Source organism: Aedes aegypti, chromosome 3, assembly GCF_002204515.2.
Source record: "Aedes aegypti strain LVP_AGWG chromosome 3, AaegL5.0 Primary Assembly, whole genome shotgun sequence".
NCBI lineage: Eukaryota > Metazoa > Arthropoda > Insecta > Diptera > Culicidae > Aedes > Aedes aegypti.
Genome location: NC_035109.1, coordinates 107,601,243 through 107,629,114, shown reverse-complemented (window position 1 = coordinate 107,629,114; position 27,872 = coordinate 107,601,243). Strand labels below are relative to the sequence as shown.

The following is a 27,872-nucleotide window of genomic DNA, read 5'->3' as shown; positions in this document are numbered from 1 at the left end:
TTTGTTGGCATAAACGGAAATACAAAACGGTTTTCGATCGGAAAAGCATTCTAACGTAAACAAGAATAGGGGTATGATAGTTTCCTTCAGTGTATGCCAAAATGTTCGTTCCATTTCGATTGGTCACCATTCATTATCGCCCTCCTGACTCTCGGTTTGTTTTCATTCATAAAAAAAAGCCAAAACAACAACAGTTACTCATATCGACCGAAACATCGTCAACCAGCTGATCTTTTGTTATCGCAGCCAAATCAATCCAGACATCGGCCCAGACGGAGAGAATAACGGTTTCTGTTGTACGCACTATTGTTTTCATCATTCGGCGCACGGGAAACGATGTCTTTCACAAAGGAAATGCGCGTAGCTACACGGGACATTCACAACGTTAGCGATGCATTGGTTAATGCAAAACTTGCTTTCGGTAAGTGTATTCTTTTCAGATTATGCTGCGTAATTAAGAATTATTCTTTGTGCTTTCATCAATTGAATCTTCGGTAGCCCTTTATGACAGTGGAGTGTGGGCGGAAGGTCTGCTAATATTCTACGACATCTTCAAATATCTCGAGGAAAATGTATCGCATGACTTCCTGCCGGAGGAATATCACCGAACGCAACAGTTTGAAGAAGATTTAACTTTCTACTTGGGTGCCGATTGGAAGTCCAAGCACCAGCCCCGCAAAGAAGTCTGCGATTACATCAAACATCTCGAGCAGCTGCAAGGGGAAAATCCCAATCTACTGGTGGCTTATGTCTATCATCTGTACATGGGACTACTTTCTGGGGGTCAGATTTTACAGAAACGAAGAAACTTTACTAAGAAGTTCAATCCCTTTGCCAATGGAAACGGTGCTAGAGGCGCAGCGTTGACGACGTTTGAGGAGCACAGTATCTACGAATTGAAGCAAAAAATGAGGAAAACCATCGATGAGTTTGGCGACGGTTTGGACGAGGACACACGAAAGCGAATGATGGACGAAAGCCGGAAGGTGTTCGAAATGAACAATGAAATAATCAAAACGGTCAAGGGAGTTAACCGTGCAAATATTAAAACAATAGTTTATGTTATAGTTTTGATAATTCTATACTTTGTTTTGAAACAATTTATTTTAAAATAATATTAGAATACAATTGAAACAGGAAACTGTTCAAAATGTGATAAATATTGGATACTAGTAGTTCAATATCTTTAGTAGATGGAAGCGAAAATTAACTCCATATTATAATTGTATTTTTCTGGTTTTAGTAGGGGAACTTACGTATTCTCGGCAGTCTAAGCCGATGTCGCGCTTCTTTTGTAATTTTTTCGGACATCAGCAGACAAGTTCCGTGTTTGCCTGTTTACATTTATGCGTTGCTCAATCTTCTATCGATTCACACCGATTGACTTGTCAAAATGCTTTTGGAAACGTTTTTACAACGCTGCGAACATCCCTTGTCAGTGTGACTATTATCGGCAGCCTCATTCTGTTCGGCAACTTTCCCATAAACGCTACAGGCGAATCTGTTCGGCAGCTCCAAATCAATCGCATTTTGAGGCGTGTTCATTTGAATTGATGACATCTTTGGCGATATTGTTTGTTCAGTCTCGAAAATCTCGTTAGCGGGAAGCGGGCAGAACAAAGAATCATCTGAATATTTTCATTGATGTGTTTTGATAGAAAAATACTGTGTATCTGGTGTTTGAAATTTGGTTGCCGATAATAGCCTGCTGAAGCCGTAAGTCTCCCTATGAACTTTCTTTTAGTTAGATTCCGAACGATCTCCAGAAACATTTGTTTTTTTTTATTAATTAAAGAAAAGATTGTGCTTCCAGTAACAAAAAGTTTTGCAAACGCTTCATAAGTTTCCTAGTTATTTCTTGTTGAAATATTGGTGTTTTTTTAACCTTCTACTAATAAATTTTCACCTTGACAAGCAATTTGCCAGCAAAACTTATAATCATACTGCCCATACTCGCATAACAGTCCCACATGATTTTTCACCACTTTTGAGTTAGCTTCATGAGTAGTGTTCATTTTTAGTGAACTTTCCGAAATCATATTCAAAATTGTCACTTGAAAGTACTCGCATAACAAGTGTTGATAGACTCACACTCAAATCTCAATCAATACGCTCTCCAGTGAGAGCAAACTCGTTAGAGATCTGCTTCGCAAATGTCACGCTTGAGATTTTGATGTAAAATCACTCAATCAACTCAAACCGTAAAAAATGATTCAGTCACAAAACCCGTCAAAAACTCGTGAAACCCGAATGTTGTTGTTTCCGTTAGAAAGGATTACTATAATTTTACCAGACTAACAAGAAATTATTGCCGTGTGAGGATAAACTGTGGAAATACGAGACAATAAGTCAAAAAGGTGAACCAACTCATCCATGATTTTTTGACTGCTGAGTTGCGTGATTGACAACTCACGCATGACAAATCTCAAGCGTGAGTTATGTGAAATTGAGTTTTTCACAACACTGTGCATAACAGTCCCATTAGAGGATTACAAGGAAATTAAAACAAATAATTTATGTGATAATTTCTGGAATGTAACATGATAGTTTGTATGTAGCTTAGCTTAGCTTAGCTTAGATTGACTACACATATCAATGGTTGCTATTCCGTGATTGAACGAAGTCAGTGAAAATGCACAAAGAATCAACTAGAAGTTCGTCTGGGATTGGCCATAATCTTCTTCAGTGTGCATAATTCAGTGCCTCTATTTATACATGGTCAATAACGGCGCCGGCCACGTCCTTGCAGTCAGGTGGGATTGGGGGAAGGAATGTTAGTGTGTAACCTTTGCTATTTGGAGACCGTGTTTGCCTCTGCATCTCCACAAAGGTTACTGGGAGGGATGTTTGTTAATGGGGAGGATCGTTGGGTCACAGGATTCACTTTGATAAGCGATTAGACCATGATAAATAATTATTTGTGAAATATAAACATGCTTATATGTAAATATAATATTTTCATTTTATATGAACAATATCTATGTAGAGAAAAATTATGCCGACACTTGAGGTGACAAACCTTTCAAAGTTTTTTGAATAAAGTGAACCTTTCGTAAGTCTATACTTGTAGTGTCGAACCATTCAAAGTTTTTTTTTTAATTACTAAAATAAAGGCAAAATGAAAAAAGAGTTTTGAAAAAAAATAGACATAAATAATTTATGAATCAGAGTTTATTTCGACACTCACAGTGACGAACCTTTCAAAGTTTGTTGAAAAATCATATTCACGTCTCACCGTTGTAACGATTAAAGGTGCAGTCATACATATTTTATAGATTAGAAATAGTAGCACGAAACGAGCTCACCAATTGATCCGTCATCCTTGAGCAGCAACAATCCACTTTCAGCTCAGTTTGCTCGGCTATATAAAAGCACTTCGAGAAAATAGGTGCGTGACCCGAGAGGGAAAACAACTGACGACTGCTCAGGCTTTCTTGACGCACTGCCCAGGAGCAAGCGTCAGAGAGATCAAAAAGAACTAATCGAACGCGGCACTTTTTCACTTCACTCGACCGATGCGCGACATGTTTGATCTTGCCCTCATCGCCGGCTCCCGCAGGAGCAAGCGTCAAGGTCGAAGGATCAAACACAACTCTGTAACATGATAGTTTGAATGTATTTAAAAAAGTAGTAATATTAAAAATGATGGGTCAAACAGTTTATTTTCAAGATAAATGCTTGCACAGTTACAGTAATTAATGATCAAGTTGTAGGCAATTCCCGCCCATGGAGTCTTGCTGTTATAAGGTTTTGACGTCTTGAAATTTACACTCCCGTGCAAAAGTTTGGGTTCACCCCCTAAAAAACATACAAAAGTATTCTGTCCATATCTCTGTGATTACACGTCCAATTGAAACTCTCTAAGCCGCATTCGAAAGACAAAGAGTTATTTTTACTTCGTATGTATTTTTCAAAAAACATTTTTTGAATTTTGTATACTAAATTTTTACTTCAAGTTGTTACATTTTCCAAAAAACACACTGAAAAATCATACCTAATTTACTCAACATTGGATCGACTAAAATTTTAAATCATAATGTCGTAATCTTATATTCTTTGAAGTACACTCACGAAATTTTGGCGAAAAAATCTGGGAAGTATTCAAAATCAATGAAACAATCAGTCAAGTCACTGTGCAAAAGTTTGGGTTCATCCCTCAGTATGATGCAAATCGTGCAAAAGTTAGGGTTCATCTGAGCCGCACGCACATATTTTTTGTCAATATCTCTGCCATTTTTCAACCGATTTTAATATTTTAAAGCTTTTTCGAACGCAATTAATAGCGTGTACCCAAACTTTTGCACGATACATACTGAGGGGTGAACCCAAACTTTTGCACGATGACTTGACTGACTGTTGCATTGATTTTGAAAACTTCCCAGATTTTTCCACCAAAATTTAGTGGGGTCTCTTCAAAGAATATAAGATTACGATTCTAATGACACTTTGATTTGATTTGCTGAGGAAATTAGATTTAATTTTTCAGTGTGTTTTTTGAAAAATGTCACAACTTTATGTAAAAATTTAGTACAAAAAGTTCTAAGAATGTTTTTGGAAAAATACATACGAAGTAAGAATAACTCTTTGCCCATCGAATGCGGCTTAGAGTGTTTCAATTGGATGTGTAATCACAGAGATATGTACTGAACACTTTTGCTTGTTTCTAAGGGGGTGAACCCAAACTTATGCACGGGAGTGTACATGTACACGACGAAACACGTGTCAAATGTAGAAATTGAAATTGAAAGCTGGGAAAAGAAACCACGTGCTCCGGTGGGGATCGAACCCACGACTCGCTATTCGCTAGATGGGCGCTTCAACAGATGGGCTGCAAAACGGTGAGTCGACAACTAGGAAGGAGCGTTCAACACAGCTCTGGTCCTCACAAGTTCCTACCTCACGCTTCCACGGGTCAAACGATGACAAAGACCGCCAGCTAAGGATTGCATACTTAGCTGGTAGTGCAGCCTGGGCACTGTTGTCCTTCTGACATCAGCTCGATTGAGGAGGTACGTCTCGAGCGTCTGTTCGCCAGGAGGTGCGGCTCAAACAGCGTCTGTTCTGGTATCCAGCGGCTGAGTAAGAAATGCTGAATCGCGCATAGCTAAATCCAAGGTGGTAGCCCTATCAGCGCGATCGTCCTAGTGTTAGTTGGGACGTTAAACAGAGCTGGCACGATGGCGCTCCGGCGAGACAGGAGTGTTGGCGTAGGCCCAATAAGCCACCCGTAAAAAACCTTATTGCGAATAACATAGGAGATAATACGACCCGGAACAATCGGCAAAGACCCACGCGACGAAATAAGGATTACGATTGGAAACTTGGAACATGGAACTGCAAGTCACTTGGTTTCGCAGGTTGCGACAGGATAATCTATGACGAACTACATCCCCGTAACTTCGATATCGTAGCGCTGCAGGAACTTTGTTGGACTGGAAAGAAGGTGTGGAAAAGCGGGCATCGAGCGGCTACCTTCTACCAAAGCTGTGGCACCACAAATGAGCTAGGAACTGGCTTCATAGTGTTGGGCAAGATGCGACAACGCGTTATCGGGTGGCAGCCGATCAACGCAAGGATGTGCAAGATGAGAATAAAAGGCCGTTTCTTCAACTACAGCATCATCAACGTACACTGCCCACACGAAGGGAGACCCGACGACGAGAAGGAGACGTTTTACGCGCAGCTGGAGCAGATTTATGACGGATGCTCTCCGCGTGACGTGAAACTCGTTGTTGGCGACATGAACGCACAGGTAGGACGAGAGGAGATGTACAGACCGGTGATCGGGCGGAACAGTTTGCATGCCGTATCTAACAACAACGGCCAACGATGCGTCAACTTTGCAGCCTCTCGTGGTATGGTAGTCCGAAGCACCTTCTTCCCCCGCAAAGATATCCATAAGACCACCTGGAGATCACCCGATAACCTAACCGAGAACCAAATCGACCACGTTCTAATCGACGGAAAATTCTTCTCTGACATTACCAATGTTCGCACATACCGCAGTGCGAATATAGATTCGGATCACTATCTAGTTGCTGTATGTATGCGTTCAAAACTTTCGACGGTGAACAGCTCGCGTCGAAGCCAAACGCCGCGGCTTAACATCGAGCGGCTACGAGACTCAGAAGTAGCACAAGAATACGCGCAGCAGTTGGAAGTGGCCCTACCAACGGAAGAGCAGCTTGGCGCCGCCACTCTTGAAGATGGCTGGAGGCACATAAGATCCGCCATAGGTAGCACCACAACAGCAGCACTAGGTCCAGCGGCCCCGAATTAGAGAAACGACTGGTACGACGGCGAATGCGAGCAGTTGAAGAATGCAGCATGGGCGAGAATGCTGCAACACCGCACGAGAGCGAACGAGGCACGGTATAAACAGGCGCGGAACAGACAAAACTCGATCTTCCGAAGAAAAAAGCGCCATCAAGAAGAACGAGATCGCGAAGCGATGGAAGAGCTGTTCCGCGCTAAAGACACACGGAAGTTCTACGAGAAGCTTAACCGTTCGCGCAAAGGCTTTGTGCCACAAGCCGACATGTGCAGAGACTGTAACGGAAATCTTCTCACGAACGAACGTGAGGTGGTCGAAAGGTGGCGGCAGCACTACGACGAGCACCTTAATGGTGATGTTGCCAGTAGCGGAGGTGGCACGGAAATAACTTTGGGAGCACGCGCGGACGACGAAAGACTTCCGCCTCCAGATCTCCAAGAGGTAGAAACGGAGATTAGACGGTTGAAAAACAACAAAGCCGCTGGAGTGGACCAACTTCCGAGCGAGTTGCTAAAATACGGTGGTGATGCACTGGCAAGAGCGCTGCACTGGGTTATTTCCAAGATTTGGGAGGAGGAAGTATTGCCGGAGGAGTGGATGGAAGGTGTCGTGTGTCCCATCTACAAAAAGGGCGACAAGTTGGATTGCGCCAATTATCGTGCGATCACAATTTTGAGCGCCGCCTACAAGGTACTCTCCCAAATTCTATGCCGCCGTCTATCACCAATTGCTAGAGAATTCGTTGGACAATATCAGGCAGGATTTATGGGCGAACGAGCAACAACGGACCAGATATTCGCCATCCGCCAGGTGTTGCAGAAATGCCGCGAATACAATGTACCCACACATCATTTATTTATCGATTTTAAATCGGCCTATGATACAATCGATCGAGAACAGCTATGGCAGATTATGCACGAATACGGTTTCCCGGACAAACTGATAAGATTGATCAAGGCGACGATGGAGCGAGTGATGTGCGTAGTCCGAGTATCAGGGACACTCTCGAGTCCCTTCGAATTTCGCAGAGGGTAACGGCAAGGTGATGGCCTTTCGTGTTTACTGTTCAACATTGCTTTAGAGGGTGTGATAAGAAGAGCGGGGATAGACACGAGTGGCACGATTTTCAGAAAGTCCGTTCAGTTACTTGGTTTCGCCGACGACATTGATATTGTTGCACGCAACTTTGAGACGATGGCGGACACGTACATCCGACTAAGGGCTGAAGCTAGGCGAATCGGACTGAACATCAATGTGTCAAAGACGAAGTACATGATTGCGAGGGGCTCAAGAGAAGACACGGCACGCCCCCCCATCTCGAGTTCATTTTGACGGTGATGAAATCGAGGTTGTCGAAGAATTCGTGTACTTGGGCTCACTGGTGACCGCCGACAACGACACCAGCAGAGAAATCCAGAGACGCATCGTTTCTGGAAATCGTGCCTACTTTGGACTCCGCAGTACGCTCCGATCGAGCAAAGTTCGCCATCGCACGAAGTTGACAAGACGCTGATTAGACCGGTACTCCTCTATGGGCACGAAACATGGACCCTACGTGCAGAGGATCAACGCGCCCTTGGTGTTTTCGAACGGAAGGTGTTGCGGACCATCTACGGCGGAGTGCAGATGGAAGACGAAACGTGGGGAAGGCGGATGAACCATGAATTGCACCAGCTGCTGGGAGAACCAACCGTTGTCCACCTCGCAAAAATTGGGAGGCTGCGGTGGGCCGGGCATGTCACTAGAATGTCGGATACCAACCCGGTGAAAATGGTTCTCGAAAACAATCCGACCGGCACAAGACGACGTGGTGCGCAGCGGGCAAGATGGGTCGATCAAGTTGAGGACGATCTGCGGACCCTTCGCAGAATGCGTGGCTGGCGACGGGCAGCCATGGACCGAGTCGAATGGAGACGTCTCCTACGTACAGCAGAGGCCACCCAGGCCTTAGCCTGACTGGTAAGGTAAAGGCGCTTCAACCTTCAAGCTGCGGAGCTCCTCGAGAGACGCTGGACAATGAAAAAGGAGTAGCTATTAATTTTACCAGCTTTATGGGTATTACAAGCATCGCTTCCTCTCCCACGCTTTTTGAACTATTTAACAGGTAAAACCAGTCTTCCCATGAACAGAACCAATGTGCAACTTTGGTTTGAACCTTGAAACTTGTGTTGAACCGCAAACGCACTTCATCTCTTTACCAGTGTATCAAACCGAACCCGGTACATGTGTACTTCGGTTCAAATAATGGCACAAAGCAGACAGACAGATAACGGTTGAAATCCTCGCGAATAAATTTCTACGATCATATACGGAACTTTTCACCTTGAGGATAACCGCAGAAGTTGTTCCAGAGATTGCACCAGAATTTTTTTTCACGAAATTCCTTCAAAAAATAATGCAATGATTTTTCATCAATATCCATGAGGTTTCGTCCTAGATACTTCTGATATGCCTCCATTGATCTCGTAAGATTCACTTCAAAATAGTCGTTTGAGATTTCTTTAAGATTTCAACCAAGAATTTCACTGAGAAAACCTTCAGCAATAACGTCAGATTCTTCATCTTTGAAAATTTCCTAATGAGCTTCTTTAATAAATTCACCTCTTTTTCCAGGGATGTATCCGGAAAAGCGTCAAAGAAATTTCTAGAAATCATTGGAGAAATTTCTGAAAAAAAACAGAAAATATTTCTAAACGAAAACCTAACGTACCTCTGATGTAATCTCTGATGAAACTGTTTTTAATGAGCTCTTGCATGATGTTTTAAATAACTTTTTGAACCTCTAGAAAATTTTGGTGGATTTTCATGATAAATTGCTGAGATAAATAATGAAAATATATGCCATCGAATCCAGCAGAGTTTTATGGAAGAAATAGCGAAGGGAATCTCTGAAGAAACTTGTATGGGAATGGTCGGAGCAATTGCAAAAATAATTGTTGTAGTATTTGCAGGTGTGACGCCTTGAATGAAATTTCAAAGAAATCATGCAGATTACACATAAGAAATATTTGAAGGGACGACAAGAGGAGTCCCTAGATGACATGCTGTAAAAATTCTTAGGGACATTTCTGGAGAAACATTATTAGGAATCCCTAAGCGAATTTATTGATGGATTCCTGGAAAAGTTATTAAAAGAATAGTACCTGGATTAACTCCTGGAAAAAAATCCTAGTTTCTTGGCAGATCTCTTAAAAAATTTTTGAATGATCAGTAACAACTGGAGAAATCGATGGAAAATTGGCGTAAAAATCTGTGAAAAAAATCTTGTGTCTTGGAAAACTTTCAGAAAAAAATCCCTGTGTAAATAATTGGAGGTAATTATGTTGGATATTCTGGATAAATTTTGGAGAAATTCTTATGAGCATCCCTCGAAAAATCACTGGATAGATTTTCGAACGAACTCCTGGAATAATTGGTAGGGAATTTGAAAGAAATTTTCAAAGGAATATCTGGAGTAGCCCTTGAAAGTATTTCAGAAGAAATTTCTGAGGATATTTCTAGGAGAATTCCTGAAACTTTTCCTCGGGAAGAAATTGCTGAAGAGTTTGTAGAATAATCGCGAAAAGGTCTCTAAAAGAAGTGACTAGAGACTTTTTTTGTTAAATTAGAGACCTTGCATAAAAAAAAAACATTTTAGAGACTTGCATTAAAATAGTTACCAATAATATAAAAAACCTGCTACAACCAATCATCATCAGAAAAATGATTAAATGAAATGAATTAAATCAAATGAAATTTTAAATTTTAGAGCGGTTCCGATTTAGGCAAATGAAAACTTTGATTTTGTTTACAAAACCATCACCGTAGTATTCCATAACACTTATTGGCAATGGCATTAAACATGACCGTCATAAAACTCCCATAAAACTTAAATAAATCTAAGGAGCTCTGGAAATGTTAATTACCCTACATAGATTACTCACTTTTACTATGCCTATAGGAAAAACGTAATTTTCAACAAATGCGATTGGGTGAACCGAGAAGTTGAGCACTTTATTATATTACAAATATTGAAACGGTGATTTGCGGTGCTATGTTACAGGAAAGGCTAAACGATCTACACGCTACTTGACAGAAAGTGTGAACAAACACAATATAACACTAATCTTACTGCTTACTATTGATAATATCATTTCTAACAATTCTAGTCGCCGGGTTTTTTTCCTTCTAAATCCTCATGGAATGCGCCTTTGTCGGAGTGATTGTTTTCCGCACGCCATCGATAGCGGAGTCGAAAACGAACTGGATCGCACCTATCACGACATCCCAGTAGCAATAGGCCATCCACAGGAGCATCGTGTAGATCATAACCTGCACGAGTTTGTCCATGATGTACAACCTGGAATGGTAAATTACCCAATCAGAAATACATTTCTCTGTGATGAATTCGGTTTTCTTACTTTTTCAACAATTTCCGTGCCTTTGGCAGCGTTTCCGGAGGTTCCTTCAGGACGTACTGCCGAACGCCCATGATGTAGTTCAGGAAGTACGTGGGCCAATGCACGTGCGACATGTCGAAGTAGAACTTTTCCCGATCTTCTTCCGACAGGCGACTGTACATGGCCCGCATGTTGTCGTTCTTGAATATCCAAACCTTGGTGGTGTAATACTGGAGCACTTCCAGCCCTTGCGATATCCGTTTCTGGATTTTGATCATACTGTGAATGGTAAGAGAACAATACTATGAATTTCTGTTCCACTGGAGATCATTTACGAATCGAACTTTACAATGGTTTCCGTCGCAGTACGATCAGTAGGAAATCGATCAGATAGGCTGGCAGGTAGTGGAACAGAATCACGCACAACGTGTGATAGTAGTAGTTGGATTTGATGGAGCCATCCGGGTACCACAACGCAAAACATAGCGGATTATCGTAGAACTTTTTCCTTCCGGTTTCCAGGGCTTCACCCCAGGTCATGGGGTTCACGTTAGCCCCTGAAACGTTACAGTACATGATATCACGTTCTTGGTTATTCACTCTTTCCGCGGCGAAGGAAATGATTGCATTCATGGTCATATCTACGGGCATGAGATCCGCTTCGTAATCCGGATTGCAGTGCATGCTTCGGATGATGCCACGTCCACCACCGATCATGAGACCCGTCGGGCCGTTGGTTCCCTCTATCCATCCGGGCAGGGGCTCCTTCCAGGCGGCGACAACGATCGTTGGGCGGGCAATGGCTATCGGGAACCGTTCCCGATAGCTGTAGACTAGGCCCTCGGTCAGGGCTTTCGTGTAGGCGTAGGTGTTGGGCAAGTTGTTGAGTAGGCTGAAACGACATACCGAGAAGGTTTATAAGTGTTAATTTTTGTGTTGTTCACATTTATAATTGTATTTTGTTTTCAGACCGCTCGGCTTAGCTGGTTTCAGAAATATAGGAAAATCTATTGATTTCATATGGGTCATTCCACAAAAATATACAAACCAGGCATTGCAGAATTCGTTCTCAATTGATTTCGATGCACGATCAAAGCAAGCGAAGAAAAACTTCACATCTGTATCGGTCCATGATTGGCAATATTATGATACAAATGGATCGGAATAATTCGTGTTTTACGAGTCTGTTCAAAACGAAATATACCCACGAGTATGGAAGTTGAACATTGAACGTTGAACATGTTTTGCACTTTTAAATCCTATTTTATGAACAAAAATCTATCATTATGAAAATAGTGAATAAATTCTCGCGTTGAGTATCATACAGGCGTATCTGCAGTGATCGATTTCTCTTTGCATTATTATAAAAAATTAAATTGATTTTCGTAACATTTTACGGTGTAGTACGACGAAGGACGATGAGTACTTTCTACTGAGTGAAAAAAAGCATTTGAATACAGTCGCCCGGTCAAGTAATTAGCTAAAGAGAAAATCGATGAAGAGAAATCGATCACTGCAGTTACGCCCATATGATACTGTACGCGTGAATTATTTATTTTGAACGATTTTCCGCACCACATACAATACTACACAATACATCTGCATTTTTTTATAATTTCATAATGAATGATCAACAGTGGAGTCCCTTGGATCGCAGTTGCATTGGTTTTGTGTTCTGTAATTCGATACCTCCCTAACTCGATGATCCTTTCAATATCGAGTAAGGGAGAGTTAACTGTATTTGCATTTATCATGTTATTCATACGTGGATAATTTGATCACCGTAATATTTAGAGTTATCTTCAAACCCCCCAGACAACCAGAAGTCGCATAAAAGTTCACGTAATAACTCGTTTATTCATACAACATACATCGAACCCGCAAAACACGGTGGATAAAATCGTCAGATTGATGAGTTTCTTCGCATAAAACGCTTTTTTCTGAGTTTATTTGTACATTTTGTATCGTCCCGTTCACTCGTACAAAATAAATCGAAAGAATCCGTAGCAGCTGTCAAATCAACACTTGTTATCATACGTTAAGTCGCATAAGATCACAGGTTAGTTCGGAAGAAAATTTAAACGCTCGCATTGTATGCTATTATTCATCACATATCGCCTCCACCTTTGTACGTAGAAGGCCTTTTCTCGACATCTTATAAGTGAAATTTTGCACATACAAATCCTCCAGTTGATTTCGTTATACAAATATTTTGGTTGTCTGGACCAAGTCTGCACAGTGGGCCTGGACATTTAAGTGTTTGTGCCATATCTCCGATATGCTGCAAATATTAATGCTTACAAGAAAATACTCGAATAAATTCCGGTATTTGCAGGATGCTTTTTAATATTGGTTGTGCAAGCACTTAGAATAGAATAGAATAGAATATGTTCTTTGTGTTATCATTATTGAATCCGTGATTGATTGTACAATTGTATTCCAGCAATAAAACTAAAGATCACTGCGAGGCGATTGTATTTTCGAATCAATATATTGAATATCCTGAATTACACGCACATTTATGGAGATTTGTAGTTTGTTTTATTGGGAAACTATTGAACATGTACTTAAATATCTTCATTGAAAACGAGATTGTTATCCTGCAATAAAATTAAAGGTTACAAAAAATGCAAGCTACAAATGACAACCCAATTTTTCGTTGGATTTCATTTTCAAATCGAAAACAAAATTTTCTGTATTACACACAATTATGTGAATTCATTATAGTTTTTTGTATGAGAAGCAGTTGAATGTCGGAAGAAGCATTTTCGTACTCTTATATAAAGGAGTCACCGCGATAAACGAAGAATGGCTCTAACAAATCACATTCATCATAAGACTATCTCCGACTTTTTGAGTTCTCAAGAATACATTATTTTATCAACAGGCTTAGTAGACGCACTACATTAATGGCTGGAAAAATCCATAGGATCCAAAGTGATGCAAATCGAATGAAAAACGGTTAAGATACAGGGTGTTGTAAATACCGTACCAACTGTTTTGAGGCATGGCAGTTGGTGTAAGTGAATTATGCCATTGTAGTAGAAGTGTTAATAAAAGAAATAATAAAAACAAATGATCAAAAATTAAACGAACAATGTTGTTTATTGATGTGAAGTAAAAATATTGAAATATCTGGAAAAGAGGACGATAAATAATCTGTGCATGTCCTGAATTGTCATTAGTTACATAAAATTTACAAAGGCTCGTGCTGTAAAAATCAACATTTTTGTTGCGATTGCTATTACACAGCGCACAGAGGAGCACCTAGAACAAATTCGTAGCCATAATTTCGATTTTGAAAAAATGAGATTTTTGACCCCGCTATATTTTTTAAACATAGCTAATAGTATGCCGCATGTTGTGGCTACATTGAAAATACATCAAACAACTTTGAAAAAATGTTGAAAGAGTTCAAAAAAGCAGGTTTTTAATCGTGTTTTAATTTTTTTTATATAATATAATCAGAATTATTGTTTCTATGTGAACATTTATGCCAAAATAATCATTTTTTTACTGAACGTTTTGTTATATTCATAAAGAGCTTCTGTATAAAATTTTCCAAAAAATATTTTGTATTTGTTTATTTTCAAGGCAATTTTGCACAACAAAGTTTTAGTCATTTTTCGTAAACTTCAGTATTGAAAAAGTTATCTTATACGGCAATATCCGGCAAAGTTTCGACCACAGTGTGAAACTTACATATGTTATCTATCCGTTACAGCATAAAACTCTTCCCCATATTTCCGCACTTTCAAGCCTTTTGAAAATATCAGTTTTTATCATTTTATTCGAATATTTTTAGCCCGGTTTTCAAAAACCTTCTATCTCTAATCATTTCCGGGATTGTTAATTTTATAAATAACGTAATTGAATAAATTTATCACAGTTTTTACACATGACATCGCCAAATCAGATTTCGCAAATTTTTAAAATAAACAGAAATGCTTTGAAAGAGACACAATGGTTCCATGGTTTAAATCTCCATGTCTTTTGAACTCTTTCTTCTCCTTCTTCTTCTTCTACTTCTTTTTGAAAATACGTCCCCACTAGGATAGAGCTTTCTTCTCAGCTTACTGTTCAATGAGTACTTCCACAGTTATTAACTGAGAGCTTTCTTTGCCTAAGTTGCCATTTTCGCATTCGTATATCGTGTGGCAGGTATGATGATACTCTATGCCCAGGGAAGTTAAGGAATTTTCCATTACGAAAAGATCCTGGACCGACCGGGAATCGAACTCAGACACCTTCAACATGGCTTTGCTCTGAAGCCGCGCACTATAATCACTCGGCTAAGGAAGATCTATAAAACTATGTAATTTAAATATGGGAGAGTTTGAAGTAACATCACATTAATAGGTTTTCAAAAATATCGTAATTTCGGTTGAAATGGTGTGTTTTTATCTGTTCTCTTTAATGTTGTCAATGCCAAACAACTAAATACAGGAAAACAAGTACGACGGTAAACCGCGCTGGCTCATGTACAGAATTTTTTCAACAAATGCTAAAAATAATCTCTAAAATAAAAACTGGGGGAATTCCATTTCGGGGTGAAATTCATCACTTGTCAATGCGATTATTGTGAGTTTTTGAAATTACTCTACATACTGAATTCCGGCTCCCTGAATACGAATATGCTCTTCAAATTTGAAAAAGAAAACTATATTGCTGGAAATAATTAAAAAAATCAAGAATTTCGCGGAAAACTTGAGGCGTATGTAAGAAGGAGTTTCCTGATGTCTACACGGGTAGAAATCAGAACCCAAAAACAAGATTATGACTCATGATATCATGATTCCAGCGTGTTTTCGTCTTATGAAAATACACCATGATTTGGACTCATGATATCATGAGTCAGATTGCCGTAACGCAACACACGCGTTAGGTTTTTGTAGCTGATTGCTCGGAATCATGATTCAAATACCAAAAATGCTGAGTCGCGCATCCGTTTATGATCGACAAAATAAAAAAAAGTTAAAAATAGCATACCGTCGTTGGGGGTGACAATGGGTCAAAAAGGGATATGTGCGATTTATTTTTTGAATAACTATCGCAATTTAACTCCAATAAACTTCAAATTTGGTGTGTATGTACTTTGATGGTACATTAGCAACTGTTCAAAAAATTAAAGACAAATATTTATTCACAGCGGCACCACAAGTGAATGAAAAATGACCCAATCTCACCCCATAGAGGGGGTGACATTGGGTCACTGTAATTGAAATAACTTGTTTTTGAGAATATGATTTCAAAACCATTCACAACTGAAAAATATTGACAAAAAACGATGCAAACAAGACAAAAAGATATCTAAGATGTTTCACAAGTATGATAAATCCACTTAAAAGAAAGATTATACTGAAAATTGAAGAGCTATGAGAAAAAATATGAAAACCCAACATTTATCGTCAAGTTTACATATATTTTCTTGGTTTTCCCTCAAATTGTCTCCGAAGTCTCATCCCCATTGCTATAAAGCCCCTTCAGTTTCCCCAAATGTGTACTGAAACAGTGATTATTTTAAACTTTCGCAAATAGTTAAATTTCGGTACGACATTCCACGATCAATTAATTTCAGGCAGAAGTTGACGTCATAATCCCAGTATTTCAGCGATCCAACTCATTTGTACTTCCGTGAGATGTTTCTATAATATGAAAACGCTGATAAATAATCAAATTTAGAAAAAAAACACCCTTTTGATAAAACACGCTGCGCACGAAACACAGTTGCTGGTTTGAGAAGTTGTCAAAATGCGTTGTATTGTTATTCAATGCACGGAATACTCAAGTAGACTTGTTTGATGTTTCAGAGATGCTGTTTAGAAAGAATAAACACATCTTAATGAAAAAAGAGAACACCCGGCACCGTAAAATGTCAAAAAAGTGGACTTGGAATTTCATTTACTATTGTTCTTGCTTGACCCAATCTCACCCCCATTTTCAATGTTTTAGACATCGTACCGAAAAAAATGATTTTTATGTGGGAAATTTTAACAGATTCCGGAAAATAACTGTGATGTGTAATGAAAAGACTTTCAACATTCTACTAATACAAGGATAGAGGCTAGAGTACATGCGTGATACTTTGTACAGGAGAAATTTAATGTTGTAAATTTTATCTAGTTTCAAGATGCAAGTTTATTGATGTAGTACACAAAAACTACTATTTCTAAAAATGTATATTGTTATGAATTATGTGTAATAATATGTTCCCTAACATATGAATTATTAATTTTAGTAATATCAGCGTTATTAGCTGAAATATTTAACAAAACATATTTTTCCGTTTTGACCCAATCTCACCCCCTAGACCCATTGTCACCCCCATCGACGGTACATTGAGATTCGATTCGAGCCAAGAACCTTCCGATTGCGAGCCACGTACTCTACCACTCAACCGCTTCGTCATCTTGAATTAACAGTGATCGATACGAATGAGATGAAGCAAAGTGCGCCGCTTAGTGTTTTCACACTGGATGTTACGCTTATGAGGAATCATGATTATGACTCCAGGAACCATGATTTGTGATCCTGATATCATGACCTAACCAATTTATGAATTTCATGATTTGTAAATCATGGTGTGGGGATCAGATTTTTATCCGTGTAACAGACACTGAATTATTTCAACAAAATGAGCTCATTGGTACGAGTTGTGTTGGTGAAATCTGGTTTGGAGATGTAATTTAGGCATCCTAACAAACTTTCAAGCTGTTTTAGAATGTTTGTCAATATCGTACCGTACATGATTCTTGAATTGAACATTATTTTCATAGAAATAAACATTCTTCAACGCAAAAAAAACTTCACAACACTCGATCCAACAATAGTCAACAACGTTCGTTCACGCCATTGTTTAAAAAAAAAAAACAGCTGTATTATACGCATAAAAGTCCATTTCATTTTGTTTTATGATCCCAAATTTCAGAAATGATGGGTATCTAAAGGATTCTCAATGGACTTGAAAGTTGTGTGTGAAAATTGGATGAATTACCCAATACATAACATGATTTTATATTCATGAGAATAGGAGTCCAGCTGTAAAATTTTCATAAATTACACAGCGTAACAAAAATGACATTTTTGTGTGTCTTAAGGATCAAACTATGTGTCTCTAGTAGATTTTAGGTTGCTGAATCCGATGCCGTTCTCAGAAATGTTCCAGCACGTCACAATTTTTAGCTACAGGTCGCCAAAGCTGCATAACACACTTAGGGTGGGGCTTATTTCCAAAAATCTTTCGTAGTCAGGATTTACAAAGTGGAAAATGGTCATCGGTCCCAAAATAACATCCTGTGAAAAAATGAGAATTTTTGGTGAAGGTTTAGAGGTGGCGCAAAAGGCGTATGTGCAGTTTTCCCATTTAGTGAACTCTGAAAAATTTTGGTATGCTTTTTAGCTTGTTTTGGTGATTTTAGGACCCTTAAGGACAAAAAATCACCTCAAAATTGTGATATATCCACTCCTTTAGATGATATTTGACGAAATATATTTTATGCATGCGATTTTTGGCCCTTGAATAGGTTACAATGACTGATTACTATGAACCCGAATAAGAATAGCTGGGAGGATTCCTATGCTTGTAGAATGGAACAAAGAGCAAAGAAGAATGATAGAAAGAATAAAGAACACAGAAGAATGTAAGGTGGGGTGGGTTAAACAGGGGGGAGGGTGTAACTGATGATATTATATTAGAATCAACTATAGAGCCGTGAAAATATCTCGGTTGGATGTATGAGATGTGATTATATGCAAGTTTAACACTCATTTAGTATTTTAGAATGTCCGTTTGATATAACTCCAGCAATTGCTTTTATAATCTGAAAGAAATTACAGAGGGGCCCAAATCCATACAGGCTCAAAATCCGTACACTTCATATAAATAGAAGGAGTTTTATATGAAGTGGAAGGGTTTAGATTCATTTCTTAGGTGTTCGGATTTTGATCCCACACGATATATCCTTATTAGGTAAATCCATTTTTGCTTTCCAGCAATAACACTTCTTGTTAGAATTTCCACAGGAATTTCTGGATTATTATGCCATTTCAGCAATTAATTGCGTTTGGGGTTCCAATACTTCACTTTCGCCACAACACTTTCAACATAACTTCGGACAAACGAAAATGCAGATGAAGTTCAATACATCGTTCTACATCTGTATTTGAAATCGATGTGTACAAACAACAGCAGAAGGAAAAAAATCGGTAGTCAAAATTCAAATTAGTGCACGAGCTTCTATAGGGTGCAAGAGATAAAGCACTTCAGGTTGAAAACCTCTCAAATAAAACCAAAATTAAGTCGTCACAGTTCTGAAACATATTTTTTAGGACAGAGCTACATAAAGGAATTTTCACAGGATGTCGTATGTATATATAAATAATTATATAAATTAGTTATGAATTTAATAGATACTGCGTGAGGCTGAATTTCCAGGGTGTAAATTTTGCAACGGTCCCTTTCGATATATTGCTATCATCATTCAGAAAAAAAACAACCAAACGATTATTAAGCTAAAGCAGTAAAGTGACGTGCTTTTATCTATATCTACCAGGAGAATAATGATGAAACTTCGCATGGGATTAAAGACATTTTAGCCGTTATTGAAATTTTTACATAAAGTCCAATAAAGTTGCAATAAGTTCCAATAAAATCGTATACATGGGTCGAAAACTAGAGATGGTTAAAAAATTGGTGCTCCCCCCGAGAAATTGCTCGGAATATTTCTGAAGTAGGTAATATTAAATAGAAGTCAAGGGGTTGGACCTGGTGTAGTGGTTAGAACACACACCTTTCACGCTGAGGATCTGGGATCGAATCCCATCCCCGAGAAAAAAAAAATGAAGTCAATAAATATAATCATCGTTTTCTAGATTCCTCAGTTACGCTTAAGACATCACTAATTTCACCCTCCCACCTATTTAACTCACCCCACCTTACATTCTTCTGTGTTCTTTGTTCTTTCTCTCATTCTTCTTTGCTCTTTGTTTCATTCTACTAGCATAGGAGTTCTCCCCACCTACAGGGGATAGGCAAAATGATTGAGATAGGCAAAATGTTGCCCAAATTCAAATGCTTATAACTTTATGAAAAATGAATGAAATTGGATGCATCTGGAAGCAGTCTACGGCAAATTTGGTCCAGTTTTAGGAACTTCCTTGGCCATGCATATTGGCCACTGGACACCGGAGATGTTCCGGATTTTCTGAGGTCATGTCCAAATGTCATTTTTTCTGTCGCTTGTATTTTTGTGCGGTGTAAAGTTAGATAGATGTTTGCAATTTTCCTAGAAACTAGAACTAATAGGAAGTTGAATGCCACCGGACGCATTAAGATTGGTTGGAAATCTTCAGAAATATGACCATTTCCGTAAAACTGGTTCCGGAAAGCATGGTCAGTCATGTTTCTATTTCCAATCATGTAAATATTATCCGGAGCTATATCCAAGTGGACATCAACCTTAAAAATTATGTTTCCTGCAGCGTATTCAGAACCATTAGATGCACAGACCACTCTATAGAAGGTTCCAGGTGCCCTGGGGGAAGTGGTCAATTAGGAACATATCCGGAACCATATCAATATAGGCATCAAACTTCATTATTTTCAAAGGTTATGCTTTCCGAAGCATTTCCAGCACCACCGGCTGCTATGACCACTTTATAGTAGATTCCAGGTGCCCCGGGGATGTGACCAATTCAAAACATGTCCGAAAACACATCAATATGGGTAAAAACATCAAGATTTTCGAAGGTGATGCTAATAGAAGTATTTACAGCGCAACTTATTTATATGACCACTGTATAGTAGGTTCCATGGGCCCTGGGGGATGAGGTCATGTTTCGAGTTGGCTACATCTCTAGGAGCCCCTGGAATATACTATAGAGTGATTATTATATCTTGTGGTTCTGAAAATGCTCGCCAATTTCCAAGTCACATGGATCTTACTGTTTATGGTAGAATGTGATTCTAAACAGATGAACGGACATGTTCCGAATTGGCCACATCCCCCGGGGCACCTGGAACCTACTATAAAGTGGTTATGGCAGCCGGTGATGCTGGAAATGCTTCGGAAAGCATAACCTTTGAAAATCATGAAGTTTGATGCCCATATTGATATGGTTCCAGATATGTTCCTAATTGACCACTTCCCCCAGGGCACCTGGAACCTTCTATAGAGTGGTCTGTGCATCTAATGGTTCTGAATACGCTGCAGGAAACATCATTTTTAAGGTTGATGTCCACTTGGATATAGCTCCGGATAATGTTTACATGATTGGAAATACAAACATGACTGACCATGCTTTCCGGAACCAGTTTTACGGAAATGGTCATATTTCTGAAGATTTCCAACCAATCTTAATGCGTCCGGTGGCATTCAACTTCCTATTAGTTCTAGTTTCTAGGAAAATTGCAAACATCTATCTAACTTTACACCACACAAAAATACAAGCGACAGAAAAAATGACATTTGGACATGACCTCAGAAAATCCGGAACATCTCCGGTGTCCAGTGGCCAATATGCATGGCCAAGGAAGTTCCTAAAACTGGACCAAATTTGCCGTCGACTGCTTCCAGATGCATCCAATTTCATCCACTTTTCATAAAGTTATAAGCATTTGAATTTGGGCAAAATTTTGCATATCTCAATCATTTTGCCTATCTCCTGTATTCATATGCTTATTCGGGTTCATATTAATCAGCCAGCGTAACCTATTCAAGGGCCAAAAACCGCATGCATAATATATATTTCGTCAAATATCATCTAAAGGAGTGGAGATCGCAATTTTGAGGTGATTTTTTGTCTTTAAGGGTCTTAAAATCACCAAAACAAGCTAAAAAGCATACCAAAATTTTTCAGAGTTCACTAAAATGGTAAAACTGCACTTACGCCCTTTGCGCCACCTCTAAACCTTCACCAAAAATTCTCATTTTTTCACAGGATGTTATTTTGGGACCGATGATTATTTTCCACTTTGTAAATCCTGACTACGGAAGATTTTTGGAAATAAGCCCCACCCTAATAACACACTGGTTTTATTGATGTTTACATGAAATTTAAAGTATGATGTATCAAACTATTTTATAATATAATCTACCAAACATGCTTAATAGGACTCGAACTTTCAATTTAGATATGATTTAGCTAAAATTTCACGATAAAATTTAGTTTAAATCGATTTTTTCAACATGCTTTCCGTCTTCATATAAAATTCTTTGTTTCTCTTACTTGGCAAAACACAATACTTTTTTGAACCACCAAAATATAACACTTGACTATCGAAAATATTATAAACTTTGTTGATAAATATTGTTTTATACATTAAGTTTGAATTCTTTTGCAAATTAAGCAAATAAATTGCCGTACAAGCTGGCAAACTTGCATGCAAGTTGGCTGAAATAGTCAAATTTCGCATTTTCAACAGTCAATATCTCGAAAACTAGACGTGTCATGATATTTCTGAAAATGGCAATGGACTCAGAAACCCTTAATTTAGTAAATAGCGGTATTTTGGTGCTTGAGACAAAAACATGTTTTGCAGTGTTATGAAGGAATTCTTATGAAAAGTCGTCTACTCCTTCATTAAAATTTTAAGACTGATGGGCTTAGGCTGACTCCTCATTTTGTTGATGCGATTCACATTTACAAAATATCGAGAGTCAAAATAATCCGTTCGTGATATCTTGAAATTTTTGGATGATATTTTTTGTACAAATGAGGCATACATATTTTTTGCAAAAGGCATGGAGAAAGCGTTTCAGATAAAACATACTAGTCAATTTTATTATTCCTTTAAGAGGAAATTTGATTTTCTGAATGAATTCCAAATGCAATATTGCATTGTATTCTTTTAGAGGAAAAAGAATATCTGAAAATGAATTTCTGACCATACCTACAAAAAATATTTTTGAGCTGGAATATCCAATAACTGTTAAAATTCTAATTATTCATCGATTGCTTACCCTCTTCACGAGCTAGAGGCGCATCAACTTATGCCGTACAAATATATTTTCCATCTGTTACTAGAATATTCGAACGATTGGTCATCCAAAATGTACTCCAAAATTGTTTGTCTTCAACGGCATTTCTTTTCCGATACGAATACTAACTGATGTTTGGATAATTGTCCAGAAACGGTTCGAAATTAATCCTAATTAAGTTATAACAGTTTTTTAGTCAATATTAAAGTATGAGCAGATCATTTAGAGGAAAACATAATTTTGGCCATGATTTAGTCAAATAACTCTTGTGTGCAGCGTAACAAAAATGACATTATTGAGTGTCTCAAGGATCAAAGTATGGCCTCTTATTCTGATGCCATCTACCGAAACATTCCAGCACGTCACAATTTTTAGCTACAGGCCGCCAAAGTTGCATAAAACACTGGTTTCATTGCATGCAAAATAGAACTTAAACTTTCAGTTCAGATATAATTCAGTTGAAATGGCCCGATAAAATTTAGATTTTATCGATTTTTTCAACAAGTTTGCAGTCTCCATACAAAATTCTTCGTTTCTCTTATATGAAAAAATACAATAGTTTCCTGAACTCACAAAAAATAAATTTTGAGCATCGGAAGTACTATGAACTTTGATGGAAAGACAATAATACTCAGAAAGTTTAAATTCTGTGGCAAATTAAGCAAATATATTGCCATACAAGCTGGCAAACTTGCATGTAAGTTGGCTTACATTGGGAAACAGCCAAATTTTGCATTTTTAACAGTCAACACTTCAAAAACTAGACGTTCTATAATATTTATGAAAACGGCAATGGATTCAGCAACCTTTTATTAAGTAAATAGCGATATTTTGGTGCTTGAGACAAAAACCTGTTCCGCAGTGTTATCAACGAAACAAAATTACACAGCGTGATAGAAAATTAGTGGCATCATTTCTCAGCGATAATTGATGGTTGTTTTTTAATTCGCGCTAAAATACTTTATTACAGATTAATATTTTAAATTGCCTGGGAGCCTCTTTCCGCTTATGCAATAAGTATGTTTAACTAATAACAGCTATCCATGCAACTTAAATGCAAACATCTGTAATACTGAACAGTTGATCACTGTGATTAAGTTATAATTAATTGAGTCGTGTCCCATCGCCCGATGACTCACACCCAACGATTAAATACCTACCTAGGCGTGACCAAATCCAGCACATCGCTCTCGACCAGATCGGCCAGCTTGGAAATCCCCAGTGGATTGTGCGGAGCCGGATAGGACCTCTCCTCGACCACTTCCTCGTTGCACTGGCAATACGCAGTGGACACGTGCACGAATGCCATCAGTCTCTTCATCTGCTCTGCCAGCTTTAGCACCCGTAGCGTTCCGTTTGTGTTGAAGTTGATGGCCTGTTTCAGCTCCTGATCGAACCTCACATTGGCAGCACAGTGGAAGATAATTTCCACATTTTCGATCAATTGGTTCCGATCCGATTCGCCAATTTCCAACCCGTCCATCAAGATATCACCTCGGATCAACTTGACCTTGTCCAGCTGAGCACGGTTTGTCTCTCGGATCCGGTCGAACACCAGATGCTTGAGGTAGTCATCCCTCCGTTGGGCGGCATCGATGCCCTTCTTAGTACGAATCAACAAGTAGATGCTCTTGACATCACCGCAATCGCGCAGCAACTTTTCAACAAGGACTTTACCCATGAAACCCGTTGCACCGGTTATGAACAGGGACCGTCCGGCGTAAGTGTCCGGGATGCTCCGGTAGTGGTGCTGGTGGTGGTGCGGGGACATGATTTGCTCCATCTTTGCCCATACGCCGCCAGCCGAGGCGCACTGCAAATGTAGGTCACCTCGCTAGGATGGGAGCTGTTGTGAGGAAGGATAAGAAAGAAAAAGGAAAATTACTGGAAGGAAGACATTGGAAGCAAGAGCTGCTGTGGGCGCGTGAGTGTCCTCCAAATACACCAACTCAGACCCACATCAAGGGCAAGTGTGGGCAATTAACTTTGTGAAGTGGGGAACGAGTGGCGCGAACGATTAAAATATAATTTATTATTTAAAAAGCTTTATTTTGTTTGATGGCTTCAATGTTCACATTACTACTTACGCTGAGACGAACCAGCCGCGGGCTGAAAGTCTCGTAAATAAAGCTAATAATAATAATTACTACTACTTTCGTCTAGCGTAAATATAGATATACATCATTTTGATCAAATGCGCCGATTTTTGGATAGTGAATTATCAAAATATAACAATCGTTTTATTTGGAAGGCAATTTTGAAAACGTATTGTAGGAATTTTGATGGCATAGCCATAGGGCTCTGCCCCCCCTCATGTTCACTCGTTCATAAAATATGCAAATAATAAGGTCAGTAAAAGTAAAAATTCCAAGCAAAATCAAAACAGTGCAATGCCTTATATAAGGCACTGAAATCTTTGGATTTTGTTACAGTCGCTACACAGTCTTGTGCAAGGTACCTGTAATGCTAGGTACATCAATCTAAGCATGCGGGATGTGGTACAGGAGGAGGAAGTGACAGCTGGCGAGTTTGTGTACAGGGGCTACACGGAAAAAACAGTTTACCTAATTTTTGAGTTGACTTTACCCAAAATTAAGTACAGTCGCCTCTCCACATCTCGATATCGAAGGGGTCATCGAGATAGGGAGAGATCGAGACAAAGAACAAATTTTTGATGAATACTAGATTGAAAAACACTCCGTTGCCAAGAAAGTAATACATAAACAAACGTCATTTTGCGCTCCTAATTTGTTTTGAATCCCAAAACTTTGATCTAGTAACCTTCGATATTGGTCATATCGACATACGGAGAGAAAATTGAGAATGAAAAATCAACAGAAACACATCGAGATATGGAGATATCGAGATAAGGAGGATATCGAGATATTGTGAATTTGTTTATCGGCATATCGGTCCATTTTGCTCGAAGTAAGAGGGAGCATGGAGAAGAAAGCAATGAATACTAGATGGATAGGTACCGTAAGGGAACGGCGAGAGAGAAATTGGATTAGATGTTGAAATGTTGTATGTAAGATATCGAGATATGGGGAGTGAACATGTATGCAGACTGAAGGGACTTATGAAATCATCGACATAGGGAAAGATATCGAGAAGTAGAACATCGAGATGTGGAGAGTCGACTGTATATCGATTATTCTCTCAACCCAAAATCTCTCGGTATTCTCTCTCTTCCGCACTAATGTTGTCAAAAATAGAGAGAGCTGCACCTACCTAATGGGGGTAGTTTGGCCCAATAAGCTAAATTTGGGTAAATGTATTATTCTCAAGCTTGGGTTGAATGAACTCAACTTTACGTTGAATCAAACCAAATTTAAGTAAATTTTTCTTAGGGCTTTAGAGGCAAAGTACCTAATGGAGGCCTTGGAAGTTTAGCCATATTTGGGTTATTGGGCTCAACTACGGTTTTGCGTTGAAACAACTCAGATTTGAGTAGATCCGCGTTGCCGTGTACATTTAAGGCTAAGTAGCCCGTCATTCGTTTTGGCAACAATGATGACTTTTCAGCTTGCTTTTCAAAGTGATATAACTCAGTCTTGATAGTTTATATTGACTTGAGAAAGTATCACTGTACGCGCTAACATGCATGAAGTATGCTGATACTTTTTCAGCTGTATCAGTGCAAAACCAACTGATTTTCTTTGATTCAAAATCGTTAGATGAATTAGCAACAATCATCAATGACGGATACAAATCTCAATGACGGCCTACTTCGCCTTAATCACTTGGAAACTCAGTTGCTAGGGCTTATTTGTTTTTTTTTTGCAATTTCTCATCGTAATAGGCTGTTTTTCATCACGCTAATCTGTCATGAAACGGCCTTCTTTCCTGCACTGAAGTATGGAGTGCGGGAATAGTCATTACGCAACTGAAACCAGTGCTGTAATGATTCATTACGCAACGCTTTCTCATAACGCAACTGTTTTGAGTTGCGTAATGAATCATTACAAAAAAAAATCAGAAATCGTAAAATGATGGTTAATGCATTCCGATATAATTTCTGATACCGTCAAGTGATCTTCTACGAAATTGCAAAAAATGTTGTACGTAACTCGTTGCAGAACTCGATTTTTACAGCACTCGTCGTAATTATCCTACTCGGCAAGCCTCGTAGGATAAATTTACGACGCGTGCTGTAAAAATCATCATTCTGCAACTTGTTCCGTAAACTACTATTATAACACAAGTGAAAATTTCTCGCACAACAGCATTCCCGTTCTTTGCTGAGAAGTTTAACTAGAGAAGTGATTTCTTCAAAGTATTTATCATATAAATTATGTAACATTGAAATCTTATATATTTCAGAACTTATTCTAGCGGATCTTTGATGTTCCCTTCGTGAAACTTCATTGAATTCCAAGTCTAACTCATAGTGCATTTGTTGTTAATTGGAAGGCTTGCAATAATATTTTAGCAGCGTAATTCTGGATGGATTCTGAACCTTGTTTTCAACCAAGTTATCAACTGCTGAGGAACGTGCACTCTAAGCGTATTGTTAAAGGAACTCTTGCGGAAACGCTGGGAAGCATACCGAACCATATGCATTATATATGCATTTAAAACAAATGAAACATTCTCCAGGGCAAATCATAGAAGATAACTCATAGAAAACGTCTAAAATCAATATTCTTCAATTAAGACTGTTGGGTGATTTCCTTGAATGTGTTTGACCTATTGTCAAATAATTAGTTCTATTGCATGCCATGCTAGTCTGTCTTATCAAAACAAACTATCCAGTTGTCACATGCGCTTCCAAGATGGCTGAATGAGCGATTTCATACATTGAACAACCTCCCTTCTAGAAACCTTGGTCTGGCGAATAGAAAATTTCAAGAACTGGTTACGCCCCAGACAACCAGAATATACGTATAACGAAATCTTTTTTGCGTTATGCGATGCTTATATGTATTGCTGTTTGCGTTTGACGTGCAAATCAATCCTAACTGGGCTTCAAATGCGGTAACACAAAGTAACCAAAGGATACCATAGTCCATATCACCGCCAACCTTGCAATAAAAATCAATCTTTGACTTCGCATTCCTTGTTGAAAATATTACCGCATTTAATGTTCCCGCATTTGATATTTGCATTTCAAACGCACATAGCAATACAAAGATTCCGTATAAGATGTCGGCCAGAAGGTCTAATACGTAGAAAAGTATAGGCGATATATGTGCATATTTTATATGACGAAAATTGACATATACTGATGGCTAATGGCTA

The 27,872-nt window shown here is 38.8% G+C and overlaps 2 protein-coding genes across 2 annotated transcripts in view; one reads left to right on the top strand and one right to left on the bottom strand.

The window, feature by feature from the left end:
• Positions 1-180: 180 nt before the first annotated feature.
• LOC5570153 (heme oxygenase 1) lies at positions 181-1,245 on the top strand. Its single transcript, XM_001658905.2, has 2 exons — positions 181-421; positions 499-1,245. Exons 1-2 carry the CDS (start codon positions 337-339, stop codon positions 1,113-1,115), a joined length of 702 nt encoding a protein of 233 aa, XP_001658955.1. The 5' UTR covers positions 181-336; the 3' UTR covers positions 1,116-1,245.
• Positions 1,246-10,241: 8,996 nt separating this feature from the next.
• Positions 10,242-27,872, bottom strand: part of LOC5570152 (putative fatty acyl-CoA reductase CG5065) — a 52,769-nt gene continuing 35,138 nt past the window's right edge. The window contains exons 2-5 of the mRNA XM_001658904.2: positions 23,792-24,477; positions 11,003-11,545; positions 10,675-10,932; positions 10,242-10,613 (exon numbers count right to left, since the gene is read on the bottom strand). Of these exons, the coding sequence (XP_001658954.1) occupies positions 10,442-10,613; positions 10,675-10,932; positions 11,003-11,545; positions 23,792-24,414 (1,596 nt within the window). The 5' untranslated portion in view covers positions 24,415-24,477 and the 3' untranslated portion in view covers positions 10,242-10,441. The remainder of the gene's footprint in view (positions 10,614-10,674; positions 10,933-11,002; positions 11,546-23,791; positions 24,478-27,872) is intronic.